Source organism: Ranitomeya variabilis, chromosome 2 (assembly GCF_051348905.1).
Source record: "Ranitomeya variabilis isolate aRanVar5 chromosome 2, aRanVar5.hap1, whole genome shotgun sequence".
Taxonomy (NCBI): domain Eukaryota; kingdom Metazoa; phylum Chordata; class Amphibia; order Anura; family Dendrobatidae; genus Ranitomeya; species Ranitomeya variabilis.
Window position 1 is genome coordinate 32,027,515 of NC_135233.1, and position 20,215 is coordinate 32,047,729.

At 46.8% G+C, this 20,215-nt stretch overlaps 1 protein-coding gene across 2 annotated transcripts in view; it reads left to right on the forward strand.

Annotated features, from left to right (window-relative positions):
* RAB3GAP2 (RAB3 GTPase activating non-catalytic protein subunit 2) overlaps positions 1-20,215 on the forward strand; it is a 54,901-nt gene that overhangs the window by 20,075 nt on the left and 14,611 nt on the right. For both annotated transcript variants that reach the window (XM_077282242.1, XM_077282243.1), the window contains exons 6-20: positions 2,874-2,949; positions 4,731-4,832; positions 5,358-5,457; positions 8,481-8,579; positions 8,702-8,850; positions 8,941-9,020; positions 9,125-9,214; positions 10,085-10,224; positions 10,446-10,662; positions 12,043-12,186; positions 13,052-13,134; positions 17,626-17,690; positions 17,827-17,917; positions 18,226-18,353; positions 19,761-19,974. In XM_077282242.1, coding sequence (XP_077138357.1) covers positions 2,874-2,949; positions 4,731-4,832; positions 5,358-5,457; positions 8,481-8,579; positions 8,702-8,850; positions 8,941-9,020; positions 9,125-9,214; positions 10,085-10,224; positions 10,446-10,662; positions 12,043-12,186; positions 13,052-13,134; positions 17,626-17,690; positions 17,827-17,917; positions 18,226-18,353; positions 19,761-19,974 — 1,778 coding nt within the window. The remainder of the gene's footprint in view (positions 1-2,873; positions 2,950-4,730; positions 4,833-5,357; positions 5,458-8,480; positions 8,580-8,701; positions 8,851-8,940; positions 9,021-9,124; positions 9,215-10,084; positions 10,225-10,445; positions 10,663-12,042; positions 12,187-13,051; positions 13,135-17,625; positions 17,691-17,826; positions 17,918-18,225; positions 18,354-19,760; positions 19,975-20,215) is intronic.

The following is a 20,215-nucleotide window of genomic DNA, read 5'->3' on the forward strand; positions in this document are numbered from 1 at the left end:
TGAGATCTGGAGACTGGCTAGGCCACTCCAGGACCTTCATATGCTTCTTACGAAGCCACACCTTCGTTGCCCTGGCGGTGTGCTTGGGATCATTATCATGCTGAAAGACCCATCCACGTTTCATCTTCAATGCCCTTACTGATTGAAGGAGGTTTGCACTCAAAATCTCACCATACATGGCCCAATTAATTATTTCATGTACACGGATCAGTCGTCCTGATTCCTTTGCAGAGAAACAGCCCCAAAGCATGATGTTTCCACCCCTATGCTTCACAGTAGGTATGGTGTTCTTTGGATGCAACTCAGCATTCTGTCTTCTCCAAACATGATGTGTTTTGTTTCTACCAAACAGTTCTACTTTGGTTTAATAACCAAATGCTCTCTAGAAAACTTCAGACGGGCCCGGACATGTACTGGCTTAAGCAGGGGGACACGTCTGGCACTGCAGGATCTGAGTCCCTGGCGGCGCAGTGTGTTACTGATGGTAGCCTTTGTTCCGGTAGTCCCAGCTCTATGCAGGTCATTCACTTGGTCCCCCATGTGGTTCTGGGATTTTTGCTCACCATTCTTGTGATCCTTTTGACCCCACGGGGTGAGATCTTGCATGCAGCCCCAGATCGAGGGAGATTATCAGTGGTCTTGTATGTCTGCCATTTTCTTAATATTGCTCCCACAGTTGATTTCATCACACCATGCTGCTTGCCTATTGCAGATTCAGTCTTCCCAGCCTGGTGCAGGGCTACAATTTTGTTTCTGTTGTCCTTCGACAGCTCTTTGGTCTTCACCATAGTGGAGTTTGGAGTATGACTGTTTGAGGTTGTGGTCATGTGTCTTTTCTACTGATAACAAGTTCAAACAGGAGCCATTACTACAGGTAATGAGTGGAGGACAGAGGAGCCTCTCAAAGAAGAACTTACAGGTCTGTGAGAGCCAGAAATCTTGCATGTTTTAGGTGACCAAATACTTATTTTCCACCATATTTTACAAAATAAAGCTTACCAAATCAGACAAGGTGATTTTCTGGATTTGTTTTCTCATTTTGACTCTCATAGTTGTGGTCTACCTATGATGTCAATTACAGGCCTCTCTCATCTTTTTAAGTGGGAGAACTTGCACAATTGGTGGCTGACTAAATACTTTTTTTCCCCACTGTAAATGCATGTGAACATTTTTGTAATGGGGTTTCATGAAAAATGTATGACCGTTTTGGTTTCTACATCCTCTATCTATTACAGTACATAGCAGACTGCAGAATGAGATACTATTGACTCTGTCAATGAATTGTTCTGACATCAGACTCCGTAACTCTCCTCTTTCTCTTCAGACTCCGTAACACTTATCTTTCTCCTAACCTGTGATGCATAGAGGCTCTAGAATATTTTAAATAACACCCATTACAAAAAAGGCTTTTTAGCCAAAATACATGCTTTTAAGTAACAAAATTTCCCCCCAAAGGTGTTAATATACATTAAAGTAAAAGAAAATAAAAGGGGATGTACTTTTGACTAAAACAAAACATTTTTGTAATAGAATTGCAATTAGGGTTTTGGACTGTTTGGCTTCTGCAGCCTCTGTGTATCAGAGGTTAGAAGATTACACGGTCAAGAAAAAAGGCAGCACACTGCAGCGCTAACACATGCAAACATGAAACACGGAAATTCAACTGTCTCACCCATGTGAATGGGTACCTATGAAAACCTCTTCTTAGACTACATTCTCTCTCTCTGTGGAGGGGTACTGTACCCATTCACATGGAGATGTTTATTCTCAGCGAGGAGAGGAAAGGAAAGCGTAGGACCTGGTATAAGAGATGCCGTAAAGTGGCTACCAGGTACACATAAAATTGGCCTTTTTTATGCGCTAAACGCTCTTATTTTTCATATTTCTAGTGCAGTAATGCAGTTGAATTTCCATGTTTCATGTTTGCATGTGTTAGCGCTGCAGTGTGCTGCCTTATTTGCTTGACTGTATAGGAGTTGGTGACTCTAAGGTTCAGCACCTGTTCACACTTGATCTATGTTTGGATGTGACGGTCAGTTTTTTCAAAAGAAGATTACACGGGACATGAGTGAAAGATCACTGATGATTTCACTGGTAACTCATTCTGCAGTCTATGTACCGTGATATATAGAGTATGAAGAAGCCAAACCTTCCAAAATGTTTAATGAAACCCATTACAAAAAATGTTTTGTTTTTTTTTCTAGCTAAAATAGCAACAAAATGGTATATTTAATATAAGCAAAAAAGGAATTGGCATTTTTACGGGGAGTGAGTAGAAAACATTTTTTGTAATGGTTTCATTGAAAAAAATTTGGATTGTTTGGCTTCTACAGCCTCTATGTATCACAGGTTATAAGATCATACAAGAGAGAAGAGGAAAGATAAGGATCAGAAGAAGCTCACTAATACATTCACTGGTCCCTCATTTTACAGCCTGCCAGGTACTGTGATACATACAGGATGTAGAAGCCAAACAGTACAAAGTTTTTCATTTTCATGAAACGATTACAATATTGCTTTGAGAATGAGGCTGTACGCTTTAGACTAGCATTGGCCAAACTCTCCTACTTGAGTGGATCGGCTTACCATGTAGTATTCATAGTGGATTCCCATTTCTCCCCTAAATGTTGATTGAGACAAGGATTGGGATGTAGGACTTCAGAGGAGAAACCCAAAGTGTTCCTTCTCCGCAATCAGAACACATGCACACTCGATGTAGTGAGCATGCATGTGATTAGAGACAAGGGAGGGTTAGTGGTCCGCTTGGATGAGCGTTCGGATGACGGGTATCTGTAGTGTATGGCCAGCTTTACTGTGCATCCATGTACATGTGTGCACGTGCATACTGAGCCTCCCATATCTCCACCGTACAGGAGTTCCACCGGGAGGCCGGACTGGACTTGCATCGTCATTGGCTTCACCTCTGGATACGTGCGCTTCTACACCGAGGTTAGTTCTCAACATCTTTTATGTGTGTGTGTGTGTGTGTGTGTGTGTGTGTGTATATGTGTGTATATGTGTGTATATATATATATATATATGTATATATATATATATATGTGTATATATATATATATATATATGTATGTACAATTTTCGCGTGTACCTCTCACTTATGTAAATTTCCTACAATATTTTAGTAGAAACTTTTCAGTTACCTACAGAGGATAAAACTCATTCCTGATCATGCGATGGACCTAAGGTGTGCGTCTCGTCACTCGACACCATTCTGATAACTGTGGTGAAGCCGGCCGGGCCCCCGTGTGTCCAGCGCATGATCCGGGGGCAGTATTGCCCATTTGAACAATATGTTTCTTGTGGAATGACAGCAAGCAGAGATCTCGTAAACTTCGAGCAATTGATACAGAAAGTATGTGAGAAACTTGTTTTAACTTTACGTTCTACAGAAAAACTTCCTTGTATTTGCTCCAATTGGAATAAATCTTTGTTTAGTAAATTGTTAACATTTGCATGAAATGATTCTGTGTTGTGTGGGTTGCTCACTATTGTGTTCTGTATATTTCACTCTTTTTTTTATTATTATTATTATTATTATTATTATTACGGTATTATTATTAGATATTATTATTAGTGATGAGCGAATATACTCGTTACTCGAGATTTCTCGAGCATGCTCGGGGGTCCTCCGAGTATTTTTTAGTGCTTGGAGTTTTCGTTTTCTTGCCGCAGCTGAATGATTTACATCTGTTAGCCAGCATAAGTACATGTGGGGATTCCCTAGCAACCAGGCAACCCCCACATGTACTTATGCTGGCTAACAGATGTAAATCATTCAGCTGCAGCAAGAAAAACTAAATCTCCGAGTACTAAAAAATACTCGGAGGACCCCCGAGCGTGCTCGAGAAATCTCGAGTAACAAGTATATTCGCTCATCACTAATTATGATTTTTCTTTCACTTATTTTTATATATCTGACACATTTTTTCCTACAGAGTGGGTCTAGCAATAGCAATTTAGATCAGTACTAACTTTTTTCCATATTTATTTTTCACTTATTTCAGATACTGTGCCCCCCCCCCCCCATAAGGTCATAACAAGACCTTTTTGGGGACATTATATGACCTTATGTGGTTCAATGTTTTATAATATATGGAGTTGTGCTCATCTTCCAGCTCTTCTATGGATCCAGCGCAGGCCGTTCTGCACATACTCCAGAAGTGGTGCGTGCTCAGCTCAGAAGTCACAGGACCACTGCAGCCGGTGATTGGCTGCAGCAGTCAGGTGTCTAGCAGAGCGCACCATCAGAGAAACATTCAATGACGCTCTCTTCTAGTCGCCTGACTACTGCGGCGATCCTGTGAGTTCGGACTGAGCAAATGCTGCTTCAGAAGCGTGGCCTGTGCTGGATCCTCGTGGGCATTGGAAGGGGAGTATGCCTTTGTTTATTATTTGAAGACCATCCCTGTATTAATTATTATTTTTTTATTATTATTTCACTGTTGAATGGCCCTTTTAAGAAGTCATTCAGGGGTTTTGAAAGTGGAAATTAATTTAAAAAATGTCTAATGTACTTTATTAAATCTGCATCGATTTTCCAATTTCAGCCCCTTCTGCTGGTCCAGGGGGCTCAACACAGGCAGGAAGCATCAGATAAAGGGGGCTGTCTGCCTGAATCCGTTCATTAGAAAAGATAGCCTGCCTCTCACTGTATCATCCGTACTGACAAACCCCCTTAATGAACTCTACTTTCTTCCTTTCTTTCTTTCCAGAGCGGAGTGCTGCTTCTTTCCCAACTATTAAACGAAGACCCCATTCTTCAGCTGAAGTGCAGGACCTATGAGATTCCCCGACACCCGGGGGTCACTGAGCAGGTAACGCCTCTGTCTGCACATTCGTAGCTGCTCTGTGAATGTCCCATCACACTCCTGGTGTATCTACTTGCAAGAATAATTTGCTGGTGATCTCCTTTGAGAGTGGAGACCTCCGGGCACAGTCCCGCTGCTCGTGTTGGTAGATCAGCTGTAAAAAAGGAAAACAAACAGAAATTAAAAGCAGAACACTGTAAAATGACTCCCAAGATAATAACATGACTGATTATGTATCTTGTGACCTCAGTCCTGGGTGCCAACCAGTGATCTACACAGTCACCGACGGGACGACACTTGTATAATCACAGTACATGAAATCTAAGCACCTGCAGTCCTCATAGACCTTCTTTTTAGAGGATCCTAAGAAGTTGACAGTCTTTATTTTTTTGCAGTTGATTTGCAGTGTTATAAATGCACCGCTCAAGATCTTCCGAAGCTATTTGCATCTTGTATACAAATTCCCAGTGAACCCGTTTGTAATATATATTTTCTTTTTATTTTCACGCTTCACTGTTTTTCCTCCTGAAGCATGAAGAGATGAGCATCTTGTACCCGTCGGCTTTTGTGACAATCGATGGCTTCAGCCTTTTCCAGTCACTCAGGGCCTGTCGCAATCAGGTAGCACGAGGTAGGTTGCTTCTATAACCTGTGCTTCTTAAATCGTCTTTGTCATGTAGATGTGGGGTTTGGCACAGTTCAATGATTGTGATATGTTAATAGTTTTACATAGGACTGCAGGTAAGCCTGTTATAGGGATGCGGTTATGTTTGTCATAGTGCTGTTAAGGGCTCACTTATTGAGGTGGATTCTAAAAGCCGTATGGTGAGAGGCACAGATCGTTGAAAATGGAGCAGTGGGAAAGGACAGCACGTAGATCAGCGGTGACCAGGACAGCAGGGTTTGGCAGAACGGCAGATATGAAAGCAAAGATGTAAGCAGCAGATGCAGCTGAATGGTAGTAATATGCAGGAACTAGCAGAATGGATACAGTTAACCACAGGTTTAGTAGAGCCATATAATAAATTAAGAACTTGCAGCAAGCAGACTGTTAACCTCAAGTTTTGCAGAGGTTGTCTGGTAAAGACAAGGTATCTCCTAGCCACAGGATGGGTGATTACTTGTTAATTAGTGGGGGCCCGATCACTGGGACCTGCACAAATCGGCAGAATGGGGGAAGTTATATCCTCGTTATAATGTAGTGACAGAGCCAATACTCTACCGCTGCTTCGTACAATGCCTATGGGTCTACCGAGTGCTTTGCTCATTTTTCTGCAGCTCCATAGAGAAGTAATATAGTGATGGCTGGACATTCGATGTGCCGATTTTTTTTTATTTTATTTATTTTTTATTTTTTAAATGCGATAAAAATTCCCTGTTCTGCCTATTGATGTGTATTCCAGCCACCAAACACACATTGATCAGAAAGTTATCTGTTAGATAGGTGATAGCTTGTTTTCATCGGACAATCCCCTCAACTATAGGATAAGCAGAGACTTATGCAGTAAGGACCATGCAGCAGGAAAATGGTTAACCACAGGATAATAAGAGATACACATGCAGTCAGGAACTTGCTGTAGAGAGATGGTTAACCACAGAATTAGCAGAGTCTTAAAGGCAAATATGGCTGCCTGAGCCGGCCTTAAAATGCCTTGGGTGGTGACAAGAGATACTTGCCAGGTTACCAGAGTTAAACCGTTCAGAAAAGTACAGAGGGAGCCGGCCATAGGAGAAGGGAGCTCGGCTCTGGAGCTGGGACAGGTGATTAACAAGTGCAAATCTTTGCTGTTGTTCAGACTTGTATCACCATGAAGTCCAGACTTTAACTCAGAGGATGATTTAGGTCTAGGTATAAGGAAGAATGTTCTCATTCACTGACAATAAGAAGAATTCTTGAAAATGATGGAAAATTAAAATATCAGAACCACAGAAAGAGGACGTGAAAATCCTCCAAAAATCTATAAAAAACGCCAAGAAAAAGGCAGAAATGCTTACCTGCCTAGGCCTCAAAACAAATGCACTAACAGGGCGCAGTGGACCCATTTAACGATGGCGGCTACACAGGAAAATTAAAATACCATATTTGACTGAGATTTATTCTAGTGATCACCGCGCAAAAAGAAATAATGAAATTGTTCGAATACAAATGCTGCACCTATCGCCCCTATGTCTCACATCTGATACCTACTTACTCGAGGATGGATAAGTCTGCTCTTGTATTTTTCCCTTACATGCCCATAGTGCGGCGTCCGTCCATTTGTAGGAGCGTTTCCATGGTGTCTGTGTATCCGCGTGGGCAGAAGTTATTTGTAGTGATGAACGAGCGTGCTGGGTAGGTGAGGCGTTATCTCAGCATGCTTGAGGCTAACCGAGTGACTTCGGCGTGCTCTAATAACATGTTCGAGTCCTCGCTCCTGCATTTCTCGCAGCTGTTCGACAGCCACAACACATGCAGGGATTGTCTAACAAACAGGCAATCCCTACTTGTATTTTGGCTGTCGAACAGCCACGAGAAATGCAGGAGCGAGGACTCGAACATGTTAGTAGAGCACGCCGAAATCACACTGTTAGCCCCGAGCATGCTGAGATAACACTTTATCCCAGCACGTTTGCTCATCACAAGTTATTTGACAACATCTCACTATTTAGGTGTAATATGTTTTATTCCTTCTTTGCATTGCCAGGGGCAGAAAGACGCCGAGAGGCTTGTGCCATATCCCCACTATTCTCACGTCTTCAGGATAATTAGGAGCTTTACTTATCTGCACCATTTGCGTGATTAAGAAATACGTTTCGTACTGAGCTAAGGCTGCAAGAAATATGTCGTCTGCTAGCAGCACCGGCATTCCTTGGTTGTAATGTTCTGCAGGGTTTCACTGTCCTCCATTCACTTGCCGCCCCTCGCTCCTGAGACGTGTGCTGTTCAGTACTGGCGCTGCTTTACTGGGTCTTATACCATGCAGGATGTGGCGCAGCCGGCGAGTACCCGTCTCAGTGGAGATTAGCTGTAAGGAAATGGAGGATAAACTGTGGGGGAATTGAAGGACCCCCCTATAGCTTCAGCGATGCAGCAGCCTCTAATGCCAGTGGTCCAGCGTCTGTAGGACTTGTAGTTCTATTTAGGATACAGTTGGATAATCCTAAATCTGATGGTAAATTATTATTATGCATGTAGAAAAGCTGCGGAGACACTATCACGTGTTTCTCAACGCAAGCAATGAATAGCAAGGAAAACCACCTATGCCAAAACATGGTATCCATCCACAGACAGCTGTTTCGGGGTATTTGCCCCTCATCAGTGTGGAGTAGGAAACTGGCTATTAGGAGCAGTGCCTAGTGAAAAGGCTATAAAAATAAGGATGAATGACCTCGGGGAAGGAACAACCCCGAAACAGCTGTCTGTGGATGGATACCATGTTTTGGCATAAGTGGTTTTCCTTTATTGGATGCTGCCCTTCCCGTGGTTGTTCCTTCCCGGTGAAAGACCTGGCTATTCATTGCTTATGTTGAGAAACACGTGATGGTGTCTCCGCAGCTTTTCTACATGCATTTGCATATCTCCCATAAGGGATGGGGGCAGTGTTCTGGATCACTGTGTTGAGAAACACGTGATGGTAAATTATTATTATATTTTTTTCCTTTATTTTTTCCCAGCTGCTGCATCTGGCAATGAAAATGTCCAGCCCCCTCCTCTGGCTTACAAGAAATGGGGTCTTCAGGATATTGACTCCATTGTGGATCATGTCAGCGTTGGTGAGTAAATCAGCCATGAATACAAGGGCTGTGTGCTGGCTTGTATCGCAGGGGGCACCACTATTGGGGAGATCATCCTCCTCCATGATTTGTTCATTCTAGACTTACTTCTATGTCTCCAGGTGTCATGGCGCTCTCTCCCTTTGATCAGATGAAGACTGCCTCCGTTTTGGGAGGCTTTAACGCCTCCATAAAGAGCAGCCCCCCCACCATGTCTCAGTATATTACTGTGGGCTCTAACCCATTCACTGGCTTCTTTTTTGCCCTGGAGGTCAGTATCGCAACGGTTCAGACATTTTTGTTGTACTTTTTAGATGATTTTTTTTTACTTTCTCATTGTGTCACACATCTGTCGTTACAGGGCAGTACGCAGCCATTATTATCCCACGTGGCTCTCGCCGTGGCCAGTAAACTGACCTCAGCCCTCTTTAGTGCCGCCAGGTATTTCTTGTACATTTTCCGTATTATTTGTCGGGATGCGGCGGTTACTATAGGTGACCACAGCTGTAATATCTGTGAATAATGTCCATCCCTCTACATTGTAGTGGTTGGCTGGGCTGGAGGAGCAAACACGAGGAGGAACCACAGCAAAAGCAAAAACCGAAGGTCGAGCCGGCCACCCCCCTGGCTGTCCGGTAACAATAACTTGTAAAGATGGCGCTGTTCTTTCTGTGTCTGGTCTGTGTCATTAAATCACCATCTCAAGCAAGTTAGGGGTCTGATCTTGGCTCTGAAATAATTTAGGAGTTTGTTATTAACTGATTTAAGGGGCTAAATTAATTTAAGGCTCTGACGTTTTTGGAGATCTCATCTAGGATCTTAATTAAAGGGGATATTCAAGATTGGACAAAAGTTACTTAACTGGGCCAATCACCAGGCTCAGCGTTGATTCGGAGACCACTGAGGCCAGAGATTGGCTGCAGCGGTGATGTGTTGTAGGACCTTTTATAGTGCTCTTTGTAAAAAACAAGCAAAAAACTTGTCAGGGAGCAGTAAAGAAGGCGACACTGGACAGAGAAGGTCTTCAACAAGTAAGTTATGCTTGTTTGGAAATTTTAAATCATTAAAATTTAGGGATCAAGTCTGGAATCAGAATTATTTAGGGGTCTGAGTAGAGGTAGGGGGTCTGCATTTCATTATAGGTCTGACCTTTTCATTTTGTTCTTACTGGGTCAATAGTATGCACATGCGACCATCTTCCCAGCATGCGCTGCTCTTATCAGCTCAAGTCCATATAAAGGTTTTGCCGAACTTTATTTCTTAAATCCTAACTTTTCTGGCTGCCCAGCACTTTCTGGCAACAGAGACACTAGATGATGATGATCGTGCAAGGTCCACATTTGCCCCTCACTCACATATTGCCCTGTAGGGTTCCTTGTTTTAGCCATTGACATGGTTTGGTTAACCCATTCCTATAGTTGTCATATAATGTGTAGTTGGAAATTTCTCTTGTGGTTTGTAAAGCCGAGCTGCTTAAACCAAATGTCTCCGAACTTCACTTGTAGATTTGGCCTCCCAGATTCCCGACGTCACGGAGAGGGCATCAGTCTGTCGCCCTGTAACACCCTGGCCGCGGTGACCGACGACTTTGGGAGAGTGATCCTGCTGGATGTAGGAAGAGGAATTGCAGTACGCATGTGGAAGGGTAATGCTGCCGGCGTCTCGCTCAGTAAAATGGTGCTAGGTCTGGATGAGAGCACACTGTCTGTCCGTGTCCCGTATTGGCAGCTTTATTTCGGCCGGGTTCTGTGACAACAGAGCTTACGATCTGATATTCTTACACATAGATATGAAGCACATTTAGCAGTATTTGTCATTGTTTTAATGACGCCACAAATAACATTTTCTAAATTTTGTTTGGTTCAGGTTATCGTGACGCTCAGATCGGTTGGATGCAGATAGTGGAGGATCTGCATGAGAGAGTGGCCGAGAGAGGACACTTCTCTCCATTTGGGAGTACACAGGGTCCCTGCAGAGTCGCCCAGTTCTTGGTCATTTACGCCCCCAGACGGGGAATCTTGGAGGTGTGGAGCACTCAGCAAGGACCCCGCGTAGGGGCTTTCAATGTGGGGAAACACTGCAGGTGAGGTCTACTTGTGGCGTCTATGGTCACACCACATTTGGGCTGAAGGGTTGATGTGCGTGTTTATAAGCCAACAAAGTATGATATTAAAGAGGACAGCAACAGGAGACAAGGGAGGATCAAGGACCGTTCGCACCGGTTCATGAACGCCAACGGTGTCAAAAAATGGTCCTGCCATACAGATGAGAGGACGCGGCCTGACCCCTGGCAGACTACGTCTTCTGTATCGGTACCACGGATAAGCCATTCCCCTCTGTTTCACTTCCTAAAGGACAAAGGAAGAAAAGCTTAGCTACAAAATACCATAAGCAGAGACAGGGCTTCAGGCTGTGTTCGCCTCCAACATGACACTAGCCTACAATGGTTTAATCTGGTGTATACCTCCTACGTGACACTAAACTACACTGGCGTAGTCTGCAGGAGAAAAGCTGACTTTTCTCTCCTTCCATGAGCCATAATTTTTTTTTTTTTGCATTTACATAGCTGTATAAGCTGTAGTTTGGAATTACATCATTCACTTTGCCAGTTAAGGTACTGAAAAACAAGAAATAAAAATTTAAGTGGAGTGAAGTGGTGAAAGAAAAATGTAATGCCATCACTGTTTGTGGAATTCTTTAATCTACAGCGTTTATCGTGCTGTAAAAATGACCAGGTGTCATCATCCTTAAGGTCAGTGTGATTACTGCCATAACAAACTTGTTTTTTTTTTGTGTGTTTTAATGGAAGAAAAATGCTTAACTAAAACTTAGCAAAACAATAAATGAAATACTAATAAATAATATTAAAAAAAAATATTTTTGATGGTGACCCCGGGACTTTAATGAGTATATCGTTGAAAAACAGATACAACCCAATTAATAATTTTGTTTATAAAGTTTTTTATTATTTTTCACTAATTTTTTTTTCCTTTTGGAGTCTTGCACCAGTGATGATTTGATTACTTGTAGTATATAGTGCAGTACTTCAGTATTGCAGTATTTAGTACAAATCACCATGTTTATTGGCGCTAAGTAACAAGGTGGTGCATCCTACTGCGGGAAATGGTTAATATGCACTTGAATGGCGGCATTTACTGCCGTTTACTCCTCTTTGAGGGTGAATTAGGGGACTCGGCCCCCTTTAAGGTGTGCCCATCTCATAACGTGATGGCGTAGCGCTAGGATATGTCATCACTTTATGATTTGCAGCGGTCTGACCTCTGGGATCTCGACTGATCCTTAAAGGAAAAGGTTTACAGCCCTGATTCAGAGTATGGTCATCATGGTACGTAATGAGCCCTACAGGACACGGACATCCGAATACACACACCACCATACAGCACCGTCCCTGCTCCATGGGAGGAAAGTGTGCAAACGAGTCTGACGGGATTCTCTCTTGTAGATTGCTGTACCCCGGGTATAAGATCATGGGTTTAAATAATGTGACAAGCCAAGGCTGGCAGCCGCAGACCTATCAGATCTGTCTGATCGACCCAGTGTCCGGAAATGTCAGGACCGTCAACATCCCGTTCCATCTGGCGCTCAGGTAAGTGGTGAGGAGGGCGTCAGTACTGTTGCAATCCTCCATACAGAGCTGCACATCTGTTTTGCTGTATGTTCTAGATCGCAGGGTGCAGCGTGTTCAGTGTTGGGTTCGGTAACATTGAGCAGTTTTTCAGGACTAGTGTTGCCTTGTATTATAGGCCATAAATATTTATAATCTGATTCCGCCTTAGATTAGTCGTCGTCCCCTCCACCCCTATCTCTGGGAAACTCATAGAGACCACATTACTCAGCATTCGGAGAAATTGCATTCTTTTTATACCAAATGATCACATTTTATTTTTTACATTTTTATGTGCCTTTTTATAATGTAGCCGCTTACTTTTGCTTTCTAATCCGTTACTCCCTGTGGCACCATGACTTTCTTTTTCTAGTACTCCCCTAAGTGTGCGGGGCTCATTCAGTCCCATAATGTGTCACTAGGAAAAGCCAGTGTTCCAAATTAAAAGGGGAGCAAACTATGGTCACACTTGGACTTGGCAATCAAAGGGTCAAATAGTGCATCGGCGCTGAAGCTGCAGAGAACAACCCCGAAAGAGGTGCAGAGCGGTAAAAATAAGGCATCATAGAATAAAACTCCTGAGCTGCATTTGCAGTCGGTAGGTGATGATAACGCAGCTGAGCTTGTAATGTGTCCGTGTGCATCAGAACCGGTAGAAAGCAGGGATAACAGTCGGGCTTAGACCTTAGACTCAAAAGGTTTCTACATTTACTCCCAAAAATAAAACATAATCTTCACTGCTTCTCTGTCAAAGTGTGGCTGTCCATCACGGTACACCCGGATGTGGGACTACAGAATACTGTACATGGTGGTCACATTGTACCGGAATATGTCATTTGTATTCCAGTGATAAAAAATGTGAAAGGGCAAAAGATCTGCATCTAGTGAAGAAGCTGTCCACATTGTTAAAGGCCAAAGCCCCAAATCACGGTAAATATTCTATTCTTTTATTTTATAGAACTAGAAATCTAAGTGCAAACATGAGAAATGGAATCAAAGGGCGGCACACACCTCCACCCGCCGCCTCCGATCTGGGGAGCATAAAAGGGCGGCACACAACTCCACCAGCTACCTCCAGGGACCATAAAAGGGCAGCACACACCTCCACCAGCCACCTCCGGGGACCGTAAAACGGCCGCACACACCTCCACCTGTCACCTCTGATCAGAGGAGCATAAAACGGCGTCACAAACCTCCATCCGCCACCTCCGGGGACCATAAAAGGGTGGCACACACCTCCACACGCCACCTCCGATCAGGGGAGCATAAAAGGGCAGCTCACACCTCCACCAGCCACCTCCGGGAACCATAAAAGGGCGGCACACACCTCCACCTGCCACCTCCGATCAGGGGAGCCTAAAAGGGCCGCACACACCTCCACCCCCTGCCTCTGATCAGGGGAGCATAAAAGGGCCGCATACACCTCCACCCGCCGCCTCCGATCAGGGGAACATAAGAGCGGCTCACACCTCAACCAGCCGCCTCCGCTCATGAGACCATTAAAGGGCAGCACACACCTCCTCCAGTCATGGGACCATTAAAGGGCGGCACACACCTCCACAAGCCGCCTCCACTCGGGACCATTAAAGGGTGGCACACCTCCACCAGCCACCTCCGATCAGGGGACTATTAAAAGGCGGCACACACCTCCACCAGCCGCCTCCGCTCATGAGACCATTAAAGGGCAGCACACACCTCCACCAGCCGCCTCCACTCGGGACCATTAAAGGGTGGCACACCTCCACCAGCCACCTCCGATCAGGGGACTATTAAAAGGCGGCACACACCTCCACCAGCCGCCTCCGCTCATGAGACCATTAAAGTGCGGCACACCTCTACCAGCCGCCTCTAGTCATGGGACCATTAAGGGGTGGCACACCTCCACCAGCCGCCTCCACTCATGGGACCATTAAAGAGCAGCACACACCTCCACCAGTCGCCTCCACTCATGGGACCATTAAAGAGCAGCACACACCTCCACCAGCCGCCTCCGCTCATGAGACCATTAAAGAGCAGCACACACCTCCACCAGCCGCCTCCGCTCATGAGACCATTAAAGGGCAGCACACCTCCACCAGCCGCCTTTAGTCATGGGACCATTAAAGGGTGGCACACCTCCACCAGCCGCCTCCGCTCATGGGACCATTAAAGGGCGGCACACCTCCACCAGCCGCCTCCGCTCATGGCACCATTAAAGAGCAGCACACACCTCCACCAGCTGCCTCCGTTCATGGGACCATTAAAGAGCAGCACACATCTCCACCCGCCGCCTCCGATCTGGGGAGCATAAAAGGGCGGCACACAACTCCACCAGCTACCTCCAGGGACCATAAAAGGGCAGCACACACCTCCACCAGCCACCTCTGGGGACCGTAAAACGGCCGCACACACCTCCACCTGTCACCTCTGATCAGAGGAGCATAAAACTGCGTCACACACCTCCATCCGCCACCTCCGGGGACCATAAAAGGGTGGCACACACCTCCACACGCCACCTCCGATCAGGGGAGCATAAAAGGGCAGCTCACACCTCCACCAGCCACCTCCGGGAACCATAAAAGGGCGGCACACACCTCCACCTGCCACCTCCGATCAGGGGAGCCTAAAAGGGCCGCACACACCTCCACCCCCTGCCTCTGATCAGGGGAGCATAAAAGGGCCGCATACACCTCCACCCGCCGCCTCCGATCAGGGGAACATAAGAGCGGCTCACACCTCAACCAGCCGCCTCCGCTCATGAGACCATTAAAGGGCAGCACACACCTCCTCCAGTCATGGGACCATTAAAGGGCGGCACACACCTCCACAAGCCGCCTCCACTCGGGACCATTAAAGGGTGGCACACCTCCACCAGCCACCTCCGATCAGGGGACTATTAAAAGGCGGCACACACCTCCACCAGCCGCCTCCGCTCATGAGACCATTAAAGGGCAGCACACACCTCCACCAGCCGCCTCCACTCGGGACCATTAAAGGGTGGCACACCTCCACCAGCCACCTCCGATCAGGGGACTATTAAAAGGCGGCACACACCTCCACCAGCCGCCTCCGCTCATGAGACCATTAAAGTGCGGCACACCTCTACCAGCCGCCTCTAGTCATGGGACCATTAAGGGGTGGCACACCTCCACCAGCCGCCTCCACTCATGGGACCATTAAAGAGCAGCACACACCTCCACCAGTCGCCTCCACTCATGGGACCATTAAAGAGCAGCACACACCTCCACCAGCCGCCTCCGCTCATGAGACCATTAAAGAGCAGCACACACCTCCACCAGCCGCCTCCGCTCATGAGACCATTAAAGGGCAGCACACCTCCACCAGCCGCCTTTAGTCATGGGACCATTAAAGGGTGGCACACCTCCACCAGCCGCCTCCGCTCATGGGACCATTAAAGGGCGGCACACCTCCACCAGCCGCCTCCGCTCATGGCACCATTAAAGAGCAGCACACACCTCCACCAGCTGCCTCCGTTCATGGGACCATTAAAGAGCAGCACACATCTCCACCCGCCGCCTCCGATCTGGGGAGCATAAAAGGGCGGCACACAACTCCACCAGCTACCTCCAGGGACCATAAAAGGGCAGCACACACCTCCACCAGCCACCTCTGGGGACCGTAAAACGGCCGCACACACCTCCACCTGTCACCTCTGATCAGAGGAGCATAAAACTGCGTCACACACCTCCATCCGCCACCTCCGGGGACCATAAAAGGGTGGCACACACCTCCACACGCCACCTCCGATCAGGGGAGCATAAAAGGGCAGCTCACACCTCCACCAGCCACCTCCGGGAACCATAAAAGGGCGGCACACACCTCCACCTGCCACCTCCGATCAGGGGAGCATAAAAGGGCCGCCCACACGTCCATCAGCCACCTCCGGGGACCATAAAAGGGCGGCACACACCTCCACCCCCTGCCTCTGATCAGGGGAGCATAAAAGGGCCGCACACACCTCCACCAGCCGCCTCCGCTCATGAGACCATTAAAGGGCGGCACACACCTCCACAAGCCGCCTCCACTCGGGACCATTAAAGGGTGGCACACCTCCACCAGCCACCTCCGATCAGGGGACTATTAAAAGGCGGCACACACCTCCACCAGCCGCCTCCGCTCACGAGACCATTAAAGGGCGGCACACCTCTACCAGCCGCCTCTAGTCATGGGACCATTAAAGGGTGGCACACCTCCACCAGCCGCCTCCACTCATGGGACCATTAAAGAGCAGCACACACCTCCACCAGCCGCCTCCAGTCATGGGACCATTAAAGGGCGGCACACACCTCCACAAGCCGCCTCCACTCGGGACCATTAAAGGGTGGCACACCTCCACCAGCCACCTCCGATCAGGGGACTATTAAAAGGCGGCACACACCTCCACCAGCCGCCTCCGCTCACGAGACCATTAAAGGACGGCACACCTCTACCAGCCGCCTCTAGTCATGGGACCATTAAAGGGTGGCACACCTCCACCAGCCGCCTCCACTCATGGCACCATTAAAGGGCAGCACACACCTCCACCAGCCGCCTCCGCTCATGAGACCATTAAAGGGCAGCACACACCTCCACCAGCCGCCTCCGCTCATGAGACCATTAAAGGGCAGCACACACCTCCACCAGCCGCCTCCGCTCATGGCACCATTAAAGGGCAGCACACACCTCCACCAGCCGCCTCCGCTCATGAGACCATTAAAGGGCAGCACACACCTCCACCAGCCGCCTCCGCTCATGGCACCATTAAAGGGCAGCACACACCTCCACCAGCCGCCTCCGCTCATGGCACCATTAAAGGGCAGCACACACCTCCACCAGCCGCCTCCGCTCATGGCACCATTAAAGGGCAGCACACACCTCCACCAGCCGCCTTTAGTCATGGGACCATTAAAGGGTGGCACACCTCCACCAGCCGCCTCCGCTCATGGGACCATTAAAGAGCAGCACACACCTCCACCAGCCGCCTCCAGTCATGAGACCATTAAAGGGTGGCACACACCTCCACCAGCCGCCTCCAGTCATGGGACCATTAAAGGGTGGCACACCTCCACTCGCGGGACCATTTAAGGGCGGCACACACCTCCGCCGGCATCCTCCACTCTCTTGATAGTTGTTGGTCCCAAAAGTGTGATCCTTTCTGTCAGATATTTATTTATCCTTTCAGCATGATGTGTCAACCACCTTATCTGACAGGATTGGTTTGTGAAACTCCATTTCTGGGGATAGCTGCAGACCCCATTGCTTGGATACACCTATGTCAGACATTTATGACATATTCTTTGTATTTATGTCTAAAGGTAGAACTACCCCTATAAGCTGTAAAATTCTGTTTGCCTACAGTCACCAGTAGGGGGAGCTACTGTCACTGTCAGTGTATAATTAATAATGTCTTATTTTTGCTAATTATCTTCCCTTATATTGTAGAACGCTTAGAAGCCGAAGCAAAGGAGATTCTCCTGGATATTAAATATCCCGCCACTAAGAAACAGGTATCGTCCTTGGTCTCATATACAGTATATATTTATTTTTTGTTGTGATTTTTTTGGAAGATCCAAGGAGTTTGTGCCTCTGCTTTATTACAGAGGGAATGTTGTTATAATGTTGATTTTTCTGATCCATCTTCAGGCCTTGGAAAGCCTCCTGGCCAGTGAGCGCGTCCCCCTCCCCTGCCTGACCAGCGTCACACAGACCTTGCTGGACTCTCTCCGGAGTCAAGGTACCAGACTGACATTGACAACTCGTGTCTTTATACTCAGGGTCTTCTATGTTTCTTAGCCAAGTTGTTGATGTCCTGGAGAAGTGTGCGAAAACGTTTATTCTGGTCTCTATGCGTACGCCAATGAGTAGATCTAGTCCGGCATGGCTGCGCATCAACCTGGAACCTTGGTGATATTGGCATCAGTCATCTGCGGCTGCACTGGCTCTGCCTCATCACTGTGTCCATAGGTCCGGGTTACCTGTTGGTGATGGAGATGCCCCCGTACACAAGAAATCCGCCCTGACACAATGTGTATTTGCCCGCAGAGGTGGAGTACGTGGACGAGGGTCTGCTTGCGTTTTGCGAGAACAAATTAAAACTTCTACATCTTTACTCATCCGTGCAAAATATCAGCTCCGACTCACTGGGAACCGATGCCGCACCGTCTACCAAAGTAAGCACCTGGCAATAGACAACAAAATAATGTACAGGATCAGTTTTAATAGTTTATTTTTATTTTAAATCAAGGATTTGTCAAGAATATCCTGGGGTCTAAGGAGTAATTTTTTCCTCTTGTGGAGAGTGACAAGCCTGGCATGTCAGAGTGAGGAGACTTATACGCTATGTAATGCTGCTCTGGGTCTCTTCAGAGAGGATCGGGACTAGAACTTCAGAAGTGGCGCAGTGGCTCAAGAGTTCTAGTCCTCTCCCTCTCTGAAGACCCAATTTGCATTGTCAAGAATACCCTGAAATAAAGCGATTTTGCTTTTAAAGGGGTATTTTAGCAATAGGGGAGGGCAAGCCAATAAAATGAGATCCCAGTCCCCCCCCAACCACATGACTACGGCTGTTCTCACACATTAGATCTGGTGATGATCTAAATCCTGCACATGAAGTTTCCACAAAGACTACTCACATGCTAGGAAAAAAAAAATCCTGCACTCAGAGCGAAAATTCGTGCAAAACCAATAAGGCCTCTTTCACACTTCAGTTGTTTGGCGTCAGTCTAAATCCGCCATTTTCCTCAAAAAACGGATCCGTTTTTTTTTTTCGACGGATCCGTTTTTTTCCCCATAGACTTGCATTAGCGACGGATTGTGACGGATGGTCGTCCGTTCCATCCGTCATGCGACGGATCCGTCAAAATTTGGCGGACGTCATCTAGACATTGACGGTCATTGCAACGTTTTTTGTCTGCATTGAAATGGCAGATCGCGACGGATCCGTCGCGTCCGTCATTTCATAGAATGGCCACCTATGGGCGACGGATCCGTCACGACCGTCATTTCGGCGGATCCGTCGCCCCAATCCGTTTTTTCAATTTTTTTCAATTGCGCATGCTCCAAATAGTATATACAACCCCCGAGTAACGGATCCGTCAAAAAAACGGATCCGTTACATCCGTTTTTTCAACTATTGTGACGGATCCGTCGATCCGTCATTATGTCGGAAGTGACTGACGCCAAAAAACTGAAGTGTGAAAGAAGCCTAAGCAGGTTACTAATGTCTGAGGAATCTGCAAGGAAAAACCGAGGTATTAGCACCATGTTAATTAGTCACACTGAATGGAGTTAATCCTCCTACAGATTTCAAAGCAGAAACTCTGATTTCTTCCATGGATCTTGTAATAAAAGGTATTTGAGTTGAAATATGCAAATCTGACTTGTGTGAATTTGGTCTAATACAAGCAATTCATCCAATCTCCTCATCACTTTTGTTGACGTACTCACGTTTTCAGCTGGAATACCTATCGAGGTGTCAAAAAAAATAAAGGCAGCATGATCAGCCACAGTGTGTACGGTGACTGTATGGCCTATGTGTGAGTGTCACTGGTCAGTCTTTACCTCTTTGTTTTCCCCAGGATCTGGCCCTGCTGCTGAGGCTGGAGGAGGACGAGCTGACAAAGCTTCAGACTTTAATCCGGAACTACAGGCAGGAGCACACGAGAACCGGCGTCCGCTTTGCAGACGATGAACATGGAGTGTTACCAGTGAGGGCGTTCCTGGAGTACCTGGAGTGTGAGCCGGAGGTTATTAGTGTGAAGAAGATAAGTGAGGAGGAATACATTGCATTAGGTGAGCACATCCCCGGCCGCACTAGGCATGCTTTTATCAGAATTGATGTATTATCTGCCGTTATTATTTGCCACAAATGCAAATGTACAGACTCCCTGCATATTAAAGTTTGTAGGCCATATGGTGGCCATGCACTCAATGCTTGTCCCAGCGTGCAGGGGCTCTACATATGGCGACGGTAGTAAGCAGCTGCCTGACATCTCTGGCCGTGACTTGTCTCCTGTGAGAATAAAGAAGCGGG